Genomic DNA, 16,116 nt, shown 5'->3' with positions numbered 1-16,116 from the left:
ACTGTGAAAGTCTTTGAAAAAATGACATTACCTCATCAACGATCTTTCTTAACTTCATGAAATAAGAAATCTTGGGAGTAAAAAACATCAAAGGAAAACCTAACAGTGTTTAGTTCCTTTCAGCTTGGATGTTAAGGACAGTGAATAATTTCCTGCACCATATGTTATTCCAGTTTCTCTGTCTCCTGGTTTCCTAACATCTTACCTCCTCTTCTTCCCATTCAATAAGGTCCCAAGTATAGGTCAGTGTACTTCTTCTCCTTTTCCAAAACTCCAAGAAGACTGTAGCTATAGATAAAAATATCATCATCATCATCATCATCATCATTATTCATTGCCCAACCACATCGCATTCTTTTATCATTACTTTTGGTTCTGGGATTAATGCATTTCTGCCATATTATTAAATTATTAAAATAAATTAAATTTGTATTAATTTTATACAATTTATACAACTTTTTTTTTCCCCTCATCCTCTCTTCCCTGTCTGTGACTACTGCTATCAGCATGAACCCTAGAGAGTAGTTTTTTCAGTGGATTAAATAAGCATAGGCCTTTGCTAGCCTGGCCCATGAAAGTGATGTTATAATAGAAGGTCAGTATTAGTGAGCTAAATATACATCATCCCTTTTGTTTTGTATATGCTACTTCAGAATCACATAAAAGACCTTAAAAAAGGGGGGGGGGGCTTCTCCAGCCAGGAATGACAATAAAGACTAGATGCTACTCCTCCAGGATGGGGTGGGAGAGAGAGAGGAAAAGCACAAGGTTACCATGGTGGAAGGAGAAGAAGAGAAAAAGACCAGAGAAGATACTCTTGGATGAATATTCTAGATGAATTTAGCATAGACTAGAGGACTCAGTGGAAACAGTAAAGAAATGGCTGAATCATTAACTGGATTTTCCGTGTAAACAGCTGAGAGACAGATTGCTTGCTTTCTAGTAAGAGGGCTTCACCTCAGCATTCAGGACTTTGCAAACATCATTAAGACCTCATAGGTGCATTCTTAAAAACTGTGATATCATTCATCCATGTAACCATCCACCCATCCCTCTATCCATCCATCCATTTGCTGTTCTCTTATTTTGGGCAAGGTACTCCAACCTCTGGGATCTCCTAATTTAGTAGACAGACACAGTCATCTAAATAAAGTTAACTTATATTGCAGTGAGAGTTATAATGAAGACAGAATAATAGCGCAAACATAGAAACACATGCTATTGGAAAAACACCACCATCACAAACAATACAGTGTAAAGGAGTGAAGTGTTCTTCCCAGTTTGTGTTTATTCTCCTCTAGCCTTGCAAGTAAAGAAATGCCAGGGGAAGAGGATTCTGAGGTTGTGTGTGTTTTTTTTTTCCTTTATAATTAGAAATCAGCCCTGATATTGGTTAGAAAATATAATGTTCATAATCACACTATCTTACATTGTTGTCACACTTCAAAATGTACAAGTGCTTTCTTACACATGATTTAATTTGATTACTTTCATAACACAAGTAAATACGGCAGGTATTACTATCATCAGATTTTTGAAACAAAGGTATAAAATTACTGTGTCCAAGATCATACAGTCAATAAATGGCACAGTCAGGACTGAAACTCTTGCGAGTTATTGTCCATACAGTCTTCATATTTTTAAAAATTATTTTTTCCTCAAGCCTACTCTCCATGCTATCTACTGATTTTATATAAAGTTTAAAGAGAGTAGATAAGGCTAAAAGAATCGAAATAGCCAAGCTCCACTGAAAGGAAGACAAATGAGGTTTTCCAAATACTGGATCTGCTATAAAATTAGTAGATCACAATCATTGTTACCAAGAGGGAGATCTAGAACTTAAAAAACAAGTGGGATGTAGGGGAACTATATGGGAGAGACACAGAGAAATAATTTATTATGAAAAGAAAACTGAAGAAGAAAAAAAGCATTGTGTCATATAACAACTATAACATGCAGTAATTATAAGCCTGGGACTTAAAGTCTTTCAGTCAGTACATGACACAGAGTATGCAACAAAATTCTAATTATCACTGATCTCAGTCAAGGTTTAAAGTTGAAATGTGTCACATAGTCATTTCTTAATTTATCTTTCTGGCATAAACTTTGTCTAGAAGCGGCTCCTAGAAAATCTAAGAAATAAAGGTAATCTTGCTTGTGTGAGCCTGAAAACTAGCTTTGGTATAATTTTAACTTCCACAAATGTTTTGACTTTGAATATCAATAATAAACTACACTTTGTGTTAAAAATCCATTCTCAGTTTAAGATATATTTACTTTATTCACAGATCATTTAAACTCTCAAGTGAATCAATATTCTCTAAGGAAGTTTTAATTAGAAAGAGGGTATGAAGAGTAATTTATCAGCATGCTGGGGTGCCTGAGTGGCTTAGTCAGTTAGGGGACTGACTCTTGATTTCAGCTCAGGTCATGATCTCAGGGCTGTGAGACAGAGCCCTGTGTTGGGTTTTGTGCTGAGCTTGGAGCCTGCTTGGGATTCTCTGTCTCCCTCTCCCTCTGCCCTTATCCACCACTCTTCCCCTCTAAAAAGAAAAAAAAAATTAATTTATCAGTATGCCAAACACCAAAGAAGGACGGAAAGTACCACTTAACTAAACCCTAGTAAATTTAATAAAAACAAAATTAATAATAAAAGTAGTTCACTTTGAAAATTAGAATAGTCATCGCTTCTGGACTGTGATGACTGGCAGGAGGAATGTGGAAACCAATAGAGATGATGAAAATATTCCATATTTTAACAGGAGAAGTGACTATATAAATTTATGTCATTTTCTTTTTTTTCCCGAAGATTTAATTTATTTATTTGACAGAGAGAGAGAGAGAGAGAGCGAGCAAACAGAGGGAGAGGAAGAAGCAGACTCCTCACTGAGCAAGGAGCCAGATGCAAGCCAGATCACCCTGAGATCATGACCGGAGCTGAAGGTAGACATTGAACCGAGTAAGCCACCCAAGTGTCCCTGTCATTTCAAATCTGTAGATTTCACCATATGTAAATTATTCCTTAAAGGCCAGATTTTAGAAAGTAAGTAATTTTTAAAATACCAAGTGATTAACAAGATCAGTGGGCTTGATCATTATGACAAGCCAGTCGTTTCCCCCACGTTTACAGCAGGAGGCTCTGAGCTTGCAGTGAGGGCCTGAAAAGGAAGTGGGAGGCTGGGAAGACCGTATCTCACTACACCGCCAGTTTCTGGGGAGTTGCAAACCCAAAGTATGAACTCAGGAGTTTAGACTAGAATTTGAAGTGTTGGCTGAGCATTAAGGAGGCTTAAGGGGGTGCCTGGGTGGCTTGGGGTGCCTGGGTGGCTCAGTGGGTTAAAGCCACTACCACTTCGGCTCAGGTCATAATCCCAGGGTCCTGGGATTGAGCCCCGCATCAGGCTCTCTGTCAGTAAGGAGCCTGCTTCCCCACCCTCCCCACCTGCCTCTTTGCCTACTTGTGATCTTTGCCTGTCAAATAAATAAATAAAATCTTAACAACAAAAAAAAGAAGATGGAGGCTTGCACAGTAGCCTGACACAAATATATCAAGTTGCCCTGGAAAGAAGAAAGCATTTGACATATGCCAAGACCTGAGAAAAAGGGCAAAGCAGAAGCACACAGTGGAAGTGGCCTCAGGATCATCTCAGGTAGGTAGATAGACGTGTGGCCAAATATAAATACAGTAAGAAAGGCTGAGCCTTAACTCAAGACTACTAAGTGCTTTGCCCATTTAAACACATTTAAATTCCAATAAAACACAATCAAATAAACCACCACACTGCCCTGAGTCATCAACAAGATTTGTCCCACTGGCTCACATTTTGCCCCCTAGACTAAAGAGTAGGCTCCAAATGACAGAAATGTAAGCTGGAGAGGCTAAATGCTTTAATGCCTCAGTTTGGTGATTTTGTTCTTCCAGAAGCATTCTCTGAACCTGAGCCCTTTCCTGATAGAAAAGGATGAGGAAAGGGCTTGAGCTGGCATCCTGTTCAGGAGTGAAGAATGGCAATAGGAATTCAAGAAGAAACAGGCATCTTTTTTTTTTTTTTTTTTTAATTTGAGAGAGAGACAGTCAGAGAGAGCATGAGCGAGGAGAAGTCAGAGGGAGAAGCAGACTCCCCATGGAGCTGGGAGCCCGATGCGGGACTCGATCCCAGGCATGATCCAGGATCATGACATGAACTGAAGGCAATCGTCCAACCAACTGAGCCACCCAGGCGCCCCAGAAACAGGCATCTTTGAAGGACTCCATGAATCAGTGACTTTAAAAAAAAAGTATATTACAAGCTGTGAAAATCATTTTATTGTAATTGGTGGTGAAACGTTTGGCATGAACTATGTGAAAAGACTTAGAAACGATCACTCAGAATGAGCAGGGTGACAGAGACCATGAGATGATGAAGAGGACGGGGAGCATATTGAATTGCTTTAATGAAAAGTGAAAATGCCTTAAAAATGAACATGTATAAAGCCATTTCACTTAGAAGGATGTGTCACTATAAATACAGATGTAGATGAATTTATAGAAATTTATAGCATATGTTATATATACAGTATAGATGTTTATATATTGTGTATATACGATAAGTAACTGGATGAACCTGATATATGATAGTTTTATATATATATAATGCCCCAAAGAATATTTACCAAAGTGTTACCAATGATTGTGGAAATGGATTCCGGAGCACTTTTATTTCCTACAAAGTATAAGAAGTACAAAAAGGCTTCCTGTGTACAGTTTTTCAACTCTTCCCCTTGGTCCTGTGAAACTGGGTTGGGGTTGGGGTCGGAGGAGAGGCTGCCATTGGAGAAGGGCATTTTGTGATCCAGGGAAAGCCAGCTTTCACATGAGTCACGGAGGTAGGAGGAATATTATGGAAAAGCTGAAGGTGATACCACATACTTCTGTTCCTTAGCAACCATACAATGTATTTATTTTTTTACTCCTGCCTCTCTGACTATAATGACATACTTTTCTCTACTTTAAACTTCAACGACACATGTGCTGCATCTTGAACTTCCGTTTATTTCCTCATGCTCATTTCCAATGGCTTTTCCTTGTGATCCAAAGTCAATGGCACAGAGTCACAGAATCACAAAGTTATGCATCTCAAACAGGTTAGATTCTTCTTCTTTTTCTCCTCCTCTTCCTTTCCCCTCCTTCTCCTCCTCCTTCTTCTTCAGGTAGGCTCCATGCCCAATGGCAGGCTTGAACTCATGACCCTGACATTGCAGCTTGAGCTGAGATCAAGAGTCAGATACCTAATGGACTGAGACACACAGGTGTCCCTCAAAAAGGTTAGATTCTATACGTAGTTTTTTCCAAGTTATTTATTTCAAATTTAAAGAAATAAAGGCCCAGAGTGGTTGGCAAGTAACACTGGCCTTGTCTAGAAATCTGTCAACGCATCTACAGTGCTTTACTATAATTTTTCTTTACATCTGCTTTTTCCTACACTTGAAGTTGTTTCTAGAGTGCCTTTTTCCCTTAGCATTTGCAGTGCTTGGCACACTGACATGTTTAATAACTGTTACATTGAGCTGAATTATTGAGTGGAATTGAGTGATTTTAACTCTAACTCTTGGTCACATGCTCTTTTCATTAGAAATGTTTTCAAATTATGCACGATGGAGATAGTGGAAAGATAGTCCCTCACCAAAGAAGTCCATTCTATAACTGTTTTATAATTTGAGAATTCAAGTTCAATTTTATGTGGAAAAATTGTCACTACTTTAAAAGTTTAAAAAATGACTTCACTGTACTTCAGCAGGTGGGGGCTCTTGAAGACAGAGCTGGGGAAAGAGGTCAGTTCCGAACACAAATGAAGTTAAATACGTCGGAATATGGACAACACAAAGAATTCCAAGTATTGTTTTCATCAGAAGAGATAAAGATGGAAAACCTTCTCAAAAGAAGACCTGGATGAAACAAAAGTTTATCAGAGCAATACTTCTGAGACTGCCAATGTAGATAACACCCGAGTACCACTAAAGACTTTCTTCCATTCCCCAGATTTATTTTCAGCAACATCCTTGAGCATAATGTGCCTTTCCCACACAGTATTGCAACATCACTATACATGAGGTAGAAATAGAAACCTCACAAAACAGGTTCTACAATTAGCAGGAGGGCCACGAATGTGGAACGCTTTACATTTCCATGCCTAGAGAAAGCTATCTCCTTTCTTTCTTTTCTTTTTCTGGTTAGTACCTTACAAAAAATGTCATTAACGGAGTTCCTTCTGTCAGTATAAAGCAGGCTAATCAATATAAGAGGCTTCAATATATGTGAAGAGACAGAGCCTGAACATTTGGGCTGAACGGTAGGAGACCCAAGAACATGTGTAACTGGTTTGTCAAGACTCGCTTGTCTTGTGAAATTTCCTCTTAGTCCAAGCACATGGAGTCTCTCTCTGACTTCCAATTTCCTCCCTTCCTTCTTCCCTATATTTATTTTTATAAAATAAATTTTATATATAAATTATATAAATTAATATATTAAATATATTAGTGACAATTCATATATTTAATATTAATTAAATATATTAATATTTAACAATATTAAATTAAAAAAGGAAACAACAAATAACTAGGTTCTAAGAGCATGGGAAGCCTAACATTTGGACCCAGTACTGAAATTCTTCACCGATTTCTAAAATCAGTCTTGATTTTTTTCCCCTCAGAAAATTCATCTAGAAATAAGAAGCAACATAGGAGCAGCTTGATATTATATTAAAACCCAGTGAGAATTCTCACGACAATCTCAACCAGAGCAGACTCTTTGGTATCAAGAGTTATCAAAGTTAACTTGTCTGTCACTTGAAGTGGTGTCAGAGTCCATGCAAATAAAAACTTCAGCTTTTGCCATATATTTTTATAAAATATAATGTAACCTTTTAGACACAGGATTAATTTTTCTCAGGCCTTCTCTTCATCTTACCACTCAACTACTTTATACACTTAACATCCCTTAATTCTGTTGAACATTTTCGGATGATAAATGTAGAAACAGCAGCAAAAATAACTAGAATGGCACCTTGTCTGATTCACTTTTGAAATACAAGGGGTCCGGGAATGCCTGCTCTATAGGAAGTTTTCAATAAATATTGTTGAATGAATGAATCACAAATGCAAAGAAGAAACTAAAAGTTATGTCCAATCTCACCATTGATAAGGAACTATAATTATAATTTTGATAATTCCATCCAAGGTATTTCTCTTGGACAGTCTATTTATGGCTGATTAGTTGCTGATACTCAAAGGTATGGTCATACTAGTTGTGAAGTTATGAGTGAAAAAAGGAACAGCAAACTCATAAGTGAGTCCCTAACCTGCCTCATACCCTTCATGCACTGGTCTGACCTTCCCAGGAAAGCTACACCAGGAGAGGATACCTTCACCAGAATAGGATACCTTCCAGTTTACCCCTGAAACAGATTATGGCCTCCAACAAAGTGCTCCAGAACTAAGGGCTCCAGAACGAAGGTCTGCTTTCATTCTGACCACCAGGGCCAGAGCCCTAAACATTGTTAAATATTTGTCTTTTCACCTTATAAGCATCCCTCTGGAACTGGGTACGGTTTAATTGGAATGGTACTTGGCACCACAGGCGAATGATAGTCACTATAAAAGAAAGGACTAGCTTTGCTTTGCTCATCAATATCGTAAAATTTGGGCGCCTGGGTGGCTCAGTGGGTTAAGCCGCTGCCTTCGGCTCAGGTCATGATCTCGGGGTCCTGGGATCGAGTCCCGCATCGGGCTCTCTGCTCAGCAGGGAGCCTGCTTCCCTCTCTCTCTCTCTCTCTGCCTGCCTCTCCATCTAGTTGTGATTTCTCTCTGTCAATAAAATAAATAAAATCTTTAAAAAATATATTGTAAAATTTATCTTCTTGAGCAAATTACAGTGATCCTCAAAAAAACTCCTAGGAAAGGCAATGTGGTGCTGGAGAAAGAACATAGTTTGGGGTAGGAATGCTCTGGGTTTGAAAGCTGCCTATACGCTTTGCTAACAGTGTGACAAATGCCCTGCATGAAGGTCTACATAATGAGAACAGTGACAACAGTAGAATCATCCTCACAGGGACATCGAATGAATTAAGTAAGATACAGTTTGTAAGTGGTCTAATTATGCTTATTTCATTTTAATAGTACAATAAACTACAATAACCATTTTTTCAACATTCTATTAATTATACATAAGAAACTTTACATAGACAAAGTTTCTACTGGGTTTCTACTGCACGAGGGATATACAATACAAAATATACTTTATAAGGTTTAAACATATTGTATATCATCCTGCAGGAAAAATAAAGCCATTGTCATTTATTTATATTTCAACTGATTCACAAATTCAGTCTTGGTCAATTTCCACATACTTTCTTTTGTCCATAACCTAGCAAATGATTTATACTGTCCTTTTTCTTCTTTTGTATTTAAGACTGTAAAATTACTGCTGGAGTAAATAATTCAATTCAAAACTTGTTGTTTTTGAGAGCATATTCATCTATTCCTATAAAGAGCATACAAAAAAAGTGAAAATGAGTTGCCTCATATTCCCAAAGAGGAAGAAGAGAACCAGCATTGATTGAACACTTACAATGTCCCAGACTTTGGGCTAGCTATTTTTAAAACAACCAGTGTCTTTGCCACAACCAACCCAGGTAAATACAAGGTTATTAATGTCATTCCGTTGATAAGTAAATTGGAGCTCTTAGAGGTTAAGTTACTTGAGAAAGATATTTGGCTGAAATTCAAATCTAGATCCAAATGCTGACCTTTTTCTGTGCCAAAGGAAAAATCACCCCAAACATGGTTTGGGATAGAAGTTTTCAAGCTATATAATTTGTAACATCTTTCTGGGAAGAAATTAGCACCGCAGATGAAATGTTTAACGATCAATCTTTCTTTCTTCCGTTTCTTTTCCCTCCCTTCCCCTCCCCCCTCCTCCCCTCCCCTCCCCTCTCCGCTCCTTTCCTTTCTTTCCCCTCCCTCCCTTCCTCCCTTCCTTCCTTCTTTCCTTCTTTTTATTTTTTAAGCAAATTTCTAAAAGACCTAAATGAGATTGAGAACTTCTGGGAGGTTGGCTGCTCACCCACTGAGTGCTCCATCAATCAACAGTCGAAAGCTCTTTGACCATAAATAAATCTTTTCCATTTTTGTTGTTGTTGTTTGGAGTCTAAAAATGATTATCAACCACTCTCTTTTCTTATAGCTGACTCTACCAAGACAGAAATCTTTGCACTGATCTCTTAGAGGACTTCCTTTGCAGATAAACTCTAATAAAATTTTGATACATGCTTATAACTTAATTGTCTAAAAAGATTACTTTTTTTTTTTTTACTGGACTGCTATATCTGAGTTTGCAGAGACAGACAGAAGCAAACTTAATGCTTCTTGGTCCACAATTCAAGCAAATATTTACTTAGTCCAAGAAGGGTTGGATTGTGTATATTCATAATTTTGATGTGTCTAAAAGCTCCTTGTACACACAGCCAGTATGACTTCCTCAAACATTGTGCAGTAGACTGGCCATGAGTGTTTTTGAAAAAGGAATAACTGAACGTTGAGTCAGGGATACATTTAGTTTGCGTTGAGGAAGATATATTTAATGTGGTCTGCAGTCACTTCTACAAGTTGTTCAGTGATTATTAACTATCTTAATATAGCAATGATTTCTGAAGAAACTCCTTTTACTTCATATGTAGACTCAGGAGCCAGACCAGTGATTGTATAGAGAGATGTTCTAGACTCTAGATGTCTAGAGTGTTCTAGAGTGTCCAGCACTGATGAAGCAAGAGAAATACGATCTGAAGTACAGAGCCAGAAACTACTCTATGGAAAATTTTTAAAATTTCAACACTTGGGGCATCTGGGTGGCTCAGTCAGTTAAGTATCCATCTCTTGATTTTGGCTCAGGTCATGATCTAAGGGTCATGTGATCAAGCCCCACATTGGGCTTCACGCTCAGTGAAGAGTCTACTTGAGGTTGTCTCCCTCCGACCCTCCTCCACCTCACTCAAATAATAAACAAAATATTTTTAAAAATTAAATTTCAAAAAGAAAATAAATTTCAACTGGTATGTGAAATGCACCAGAGCTTTTCTCAAATTTACATTAAAAATGCACACTACCAATAATGAATTATAAAGCTGAAATAAACTCTTCAAAATTATCGATAAAGAAGACTTTCAATTAACCATGTTAGAGGAAGAGGAAAGACTGAATTGCTTTTCTATACATTCTCTGTAATATTTTTATATGTTATATTAAAAGGCAATTTGATAAAACAGAAATGTGGGGCAAAAAGCATTACAGAAATATGGTAGTCAGCTAATTAAAATATTGTTACTTTTCTGGATTTTGACTTTATTTGGAGATTTTTAAAATTTGTAAACTTGTGATTTTTCCCAGTTTATTTATTTTTTACTTCATTTTCTGTTCATATTTTTGTAGCTTCCAAAACTGTGCATCTCCTTCCCTTGAAGAGTTGTAATGGATCACTCACATATATGCCAGCCATCCTGCTAAATATTTCACACGTTACTCATTAAAGCCTCACAACAGCTCCATGTACAAGAAACAGTTTTTTTATTGCTATTTCATAGGTAATGATACTACAGTTCAGAAATAAAGTTTTCCTGCCCCAAATGAACTTGACTGTGTACCCCAGGTCACTCTGAGTCCTAAGGCAGGGTTAATGGCTTCAAATACTCATTCAAAGGGACAGTTTCCAATAATCCTAAGTGTCCTTTAAGGATTCTGTCCTGATTTCGTACAAAAATTTCTTTCTTGTTATACTACAGCTAAGAGCTTCTAGGAACTGTCAGCTTAGTTAAACATAGCATGTTTTCATTGTTCTCTCCGAAGTGTTTAAGGTGCTTAGAGTCTAAATGGATCGAAAGCCACTTGTCATTGCTATTTGCTGTCTGTGAACTTGATTTCAAAATCCCTTTCAGGTTATGGATAAGTTTCCTTTCCTTCTTCCCTGGGTTCTGAGCCAAGAAACAAATCAAGGACCTTCGTCAGAGTGTATAGACCTAGTCTTGGCATCTTATTCTCCCCTCACTCTGCCCCTTACAAGGTCATGGCTCAGTGCTGAGGACACTCAGCAAATACACTCTGTGTGTTGTTGCTGCCATGGTTATTATTTATTATTATTTAGCTCTACTAACTTTCTAGACAGGAAAAAAAAAACAAATTAGAGATGCCTGAATTTTATGATTATCTTCTTTAATATATTTTTTAGAATGCATTAGTAAATCAACCTTTTCCTCAAGGTGGCAAAGTAAGTTCTATTTTCCATGTACTAGTTTTGCCATTTTATTATATTTATGCCTTGTTGTAATTTCACTAAGTCCCTATAAAAATAAATTGCATAGTTGATAGACTGAGCAGTAGTCATCTAGAGAGATTACACTTTGTAACAAAATTGAGGCTCTAAAAGAAGGAAACTTGCATAATGGTATATTCCATCATACAGACATGGAGGCATTTTGTAGGCATTTCTGCACAACAGAGTATCATGTACTTGTTAAAGATAATAGTATCATTTTCCAGCAGGTTGCCACTTGCAAGTCTGAGTAGTTGTTTTGGGTGTTAGGAATAAGAGGCTTTACTTCAGAATTCTTCTCTGAGCAGGAGTCTAGAGGGAGCCCAGAATTCTCCATCTTAGCAAGATGCCTCCATGTCTGTATCCTACACACATAACTTTTCCTCCTGTTATCCCTCACAACTGGGTCCATCATAACTCACTCACTGTTCTCCTTAATTCTGTTCATATCAGTTATCTCAAGAAGACCAAGATTTCCAAGATTATCCCTTAACCCTCAAAGTCTGATTCTCCAGTTTCAGGGAAACAGAAGACCTTTGTGACCATCTCCCACTCCTTCCCAACACTTTTTGAGATACTTTCACTTTATCCTTTTGTGCTCAGTGTCGTAACAGTAACTTAGGTCCCCTCACCTTCTCCTGTTAACTGAAACCTGGGACAATTTCCTTAGGGCATTCTCAGCTAATAGCGATTTTTCTCCCATAACAGTTGAGAGACTGAGATGAGGAGGTGAATTTCTTGCTCCTCACTGCTATTTCAAGACCATTTCTTCCCCTCCTCATTCACAGATTTGGGTCTCACATTATCAATCCATACTTCCTACTACCTGTGTTAGGGGAAGTCATGTAACAATCCCTGGAGACACATCCCTAGCTTGTCTTAATATATTAAAACTCTTGGCTTAGTGCAACTATTTTCAACATGATTTCTAAAATAATTCTTTGAAATTGCAACAAACACAGATAATCTTTCTAGGGCCTTGGCTCTATCTTCAAAGTTGTCTTCTCCTTGTCTATTTCATTCATGTACTCCCACAGCATACTTCTGATCAATCTCCAGTTATCAGCTCTATCCTTCTAGCTCATTCCCTATAAACTCCAATTCCAATAACTCCTTGACCCATATTTTCAATCCACTGACCTTTGACCAAGATTTTTCAATCCTCAGTCCCATAATATTTTGACTGTCCTTTCCTCTCCTGAAGCCTTCACTTTCTTCTTTAAGATTCTAATGGTCTGCCATTATATTCAACCACCTGCATACACCCTCAGATCTCTACCTCTTATCCCTGTTTGTTATAAACTTAGAGTCTGAAAATGACCCTAGTTAAAAACAACAATCCATCTACTGTCCATCTGTCCCCATGCACACCAACATCATTGAAGAAAAAGACAAGTATACTGGGTGGGTTGATTTGTTTTAAAAAATGATTTGAGAAGACTTGTGCCATGCTGTAATACCTTCTCTTTTCTCATTTAATAACCAGCACATACACTCTTACCACTCTTAGGTGCGATTTTGCTCTCTACCTCACCATTAAAAACAAAGTGTTCAGGGGCACCTGGGTGGCTCAGTGGGTTAAGCCTCTGCTTTCGGCTCAGGTCATGATCTCAGGGTCCTGGGATCGAGCCCCGCATCGGGCTCTCTGCTCTGTGGGGAGCCTGCTTTCTCCCCACCCTGCCTGCATCTCTGCCTACTTGTGATCTCTCTTTGTCAAATAAATAAATAAAATCTTTAAAACAACAACTACAACAACAAAAAACCAAAGTGTTCAGGAGAAATTATACCCCACAACCACACCTACCCAGTTACCAACACTTGTGTGCAGTAGTGTCTACACTCTCACCTGCTATAACAGAAGATTTATGAATTCATAGTTAAATCAACTCTTCTTATAAACTAGCCCCTATCCCTTATTACCAGCTGTAGGAAATTGCTCAGTGAGGTACATGTACAATCATACAAAGTTGCTTAAGAGATATCTTTAAGTGGGAAAAAAGGTTGATCTCATACCTGAAAGAGCCAACAATTAGAATAATATTCTAGGTAGAAGAAATGTGAGCTTGCAGATGTCTTATACTTAGTATTCTCACTTTTGGGGGGTTATTATTGTTAATTATATTTATTTGTTTATGTATCTACTCATTAATTCATCCATTTATACACTTAGTGAGCATTTAGTCTGTGCAAGGAATTAGTCTAGTTCTTTGGATGAAGCAATTAAGAAAGAAGACCAAAAATGTTTGCTTTCATGAGCTCTTTCATACAGGAACAAATAATAAACAATAAAAATAATGTAAAAGTACATTAAGTGACTATAAATGCTGCCGATAAAATAATGTGGGGGAAGTAAATTAAAACAGGTCAAGAAAGCAGGGTTGTAGCTTTTATAAAGATAACTAGGGAAAGCCTCTCTGTCAGGAAAAAAAAAAATAAAATTGGAGAAGAACAATTTCATTTATCTTTTTCTTTTTTTTCAAAGATTTTTATTTATTTATTTGACAGAGAGTAAAAGAGAAAGCATAAGCAGGGGGAATGGGAGAGGGAGAAGCAGGTTTCCTGCTTAGCAGGGCACCTGACACGGGACTGGATCCCAGGACCCTGGGATCATAAATTGAGCCAAAGGCCAACTGACTGAGCCAACCAGGTGCACTGAATTATTTCATTTTTCACTCAGTTATTATTTATTGAGGAACTACTATGTGCCAAGCTATAGACACAAACTCAAAGTAATTTAACATAAGTGTTTCCATGCTTGGTTGGACTCATCTCAACTTCTGTTCACATTGATGCTAAAACTTTAATTTTTACCATCTCTAAACAAAAATTACTATAGTTATCATATAATTATAGTTATTGAGCCCTACCACGTGTTTATCTACCTTATCTCACTGACTCCCCACAGATGACTAGAAGGTAGGTGTCACTTTTGCTATTTTACAAATGAGAACACACTGGAAATGAGATAGTGATTAGACAAGGTTATGAAACCAGTTAAGTGGCAAAGCTAGGATTCAACAAGAAAATTGTGAGTTGATGGCCTGAGCCTTTCCTCCATTCTTGCTGTTCTCTAAGAATGAGCCTGTAGTACCAGCCAGAAGAAGAGCCCTGACACACTAAAAATTTATGGGGCTATCCTATGCTAACAAAGTTATTCTGGTAACATATGCAGAGGGTGACCATGTCTGCAATGGTAATGCTCTGAGGAAAACAGTGTTTGCTTTCAAAATGTCTCCATCACCTTTTGGCAATATTCCCATTCTCTGGCTCTTTTTTCCCCCCTCCTTGATGGAATTGGAAGGGGAGATAAAAAGGCATAGGGAACTCCTATAGTGTCAGGACCTAATTAGCACAGAAAAATGTCCAATAAAATATTCTGTATCTATGAACAACTTGAAGCTTAAGTATCATTTAGAATCAGTTGTCTTCAAAATTTTAGTATAAGCTTTAAAATCCCTTTGTAAAATTGTTTATCCTTTTGTATAATTTTATAAGAACATCCAAAATTTCTTTTTTTATCATATATGTAAATATTTGCCCCAGATGTGATTTCCAGCACATTACAAAAAAACTGACATTTTAAAATAAAACTTTCATTAGTCTTTTATATTTAACTCATATCCCTTTAAAATACACTTGCTATAAGATCTTACTATTGTGAAATTTAAGTTGTTTCATTTTATCTTTAAATCTACTTCTGCTTCTATTGCTTCTACCTCGGAATAATATCCTTTATATTTTGTCTGAAAGCATTTATCTTCTCCTACTGCTAACCAAAAAAAATTAGAAAATAAAACTAGTCATAAGAAATTAAAATTAATTTTAACTTTAGTCATAAGAAATTAAAATAATTTTTAAAATTTCTTTGACCATGAGGCTCTTTTTAAAATCTGGATTGAGTTGTCATTATTATTAACAAAAAAAGAAAATTTATACCAAAATTTAACATATATTAAACATGAAGCCTAATATTTTTATTAAAAACACCTCTCTTAAGGATATCAATGGTCTTTTTGACTGTTTTTCAGTTGGTTCAGGTATCCATGGATACGTGTTACTTCTTGCTATAGTGAGAGGTTTCAGCAACAACTCTATGTTAATCCTTTATGAGGATATTTACAAAGCAAACACCTTCACATTATGTGTAGATAAGAATGCAACATGTATTGTTATAGTTATGTTGTCTGCTTCTCTGAACTACAGCTGAATTAAAGTTTGTATGTGATTTATCACGTTTTATTAAATCAGGTTTTTACAACCTTCCTTAGCTCCCCATTTTATGTAGGTATGCATCCAAGCATGCACACCTGCATTCATGCAAATGCTATGTCGCAACGTGTACCTAACAAAGGGCATTGTTGTAGAACGTCCTTAGCAACAAAATGGAGCACTTAATCTTTTTATAATGTTATTGTTAAATGATGACCATATTGTTAAAGATGACCATATTATAATACCACGTGACTTAGGAAGAAAGATAAGCTATGTTAAACAATGGTTGGCACTCATGAGAATAATCTATTTCTCTTCTCACAGAATACTGAAACAAAAGTTATCAACCATAAGGAATTTTTCCAGCTATCAATTTTATTGTATTCCTGAAGAATACCATTAAATTATCTTCAAATAATATAACCATTTTATTTGCTTTATTATTAATCAAATATTTGTTTCTTAAAGTGCCCATGCTCCTGAGGGGAAATAAAACATGAATTCAACTTATATCATGTTTTAGACTCAGAACCGGCTATTAATGGATTTTGATCTATGGCAAACAA

At 36.9% G+C, this 16,116-nt stretch overlaps 1 protein-coding gene across 3 annotated transcripts in view; it reads right to left on the bottom strand.

Annotated features, from left to right (window-relative positions):
- ANO3 (anoctamin 3) overlaps positions 1–16,116 on the bottom strand; it is a 411,475-nt gene that overhangs the window by 42,165 nt on the left and 353,194 nt on the right. For all 3 annotated transcript variants that reach the window (XM_032359616.1, XM_032359617.1, XM_032359618.1), the window contains one exon: positions 206–288. In XM_032359616.1, coding sequence (XP_032215507.1) covers positions 206–288 — 83 coding nt within the window. The remainder of the gene's footprint in view (positions 1–205; positions 289–16,116) is intronic.

This window comes from Mustela erminea, chromosome 9 (genome assembly GCF_009829155.1).
Source record: "Mustela erminea isolate mMusErm1 chromosome 9, mMusErm1.Pri, whole genome shotgun sequence".
In the NCBI taxonomy this organism is placed as follows: Eukaryota; Metazoa; Chordata; class Mammalia; order Carnivora; family Mustelidae; genus Mustela; species Mustela erminea.
The sequence above is the reverse complement of the archived record's forward strand: the minus strand, read 5'-3'. Positions and strand labels throughout refer to the sequence as shown.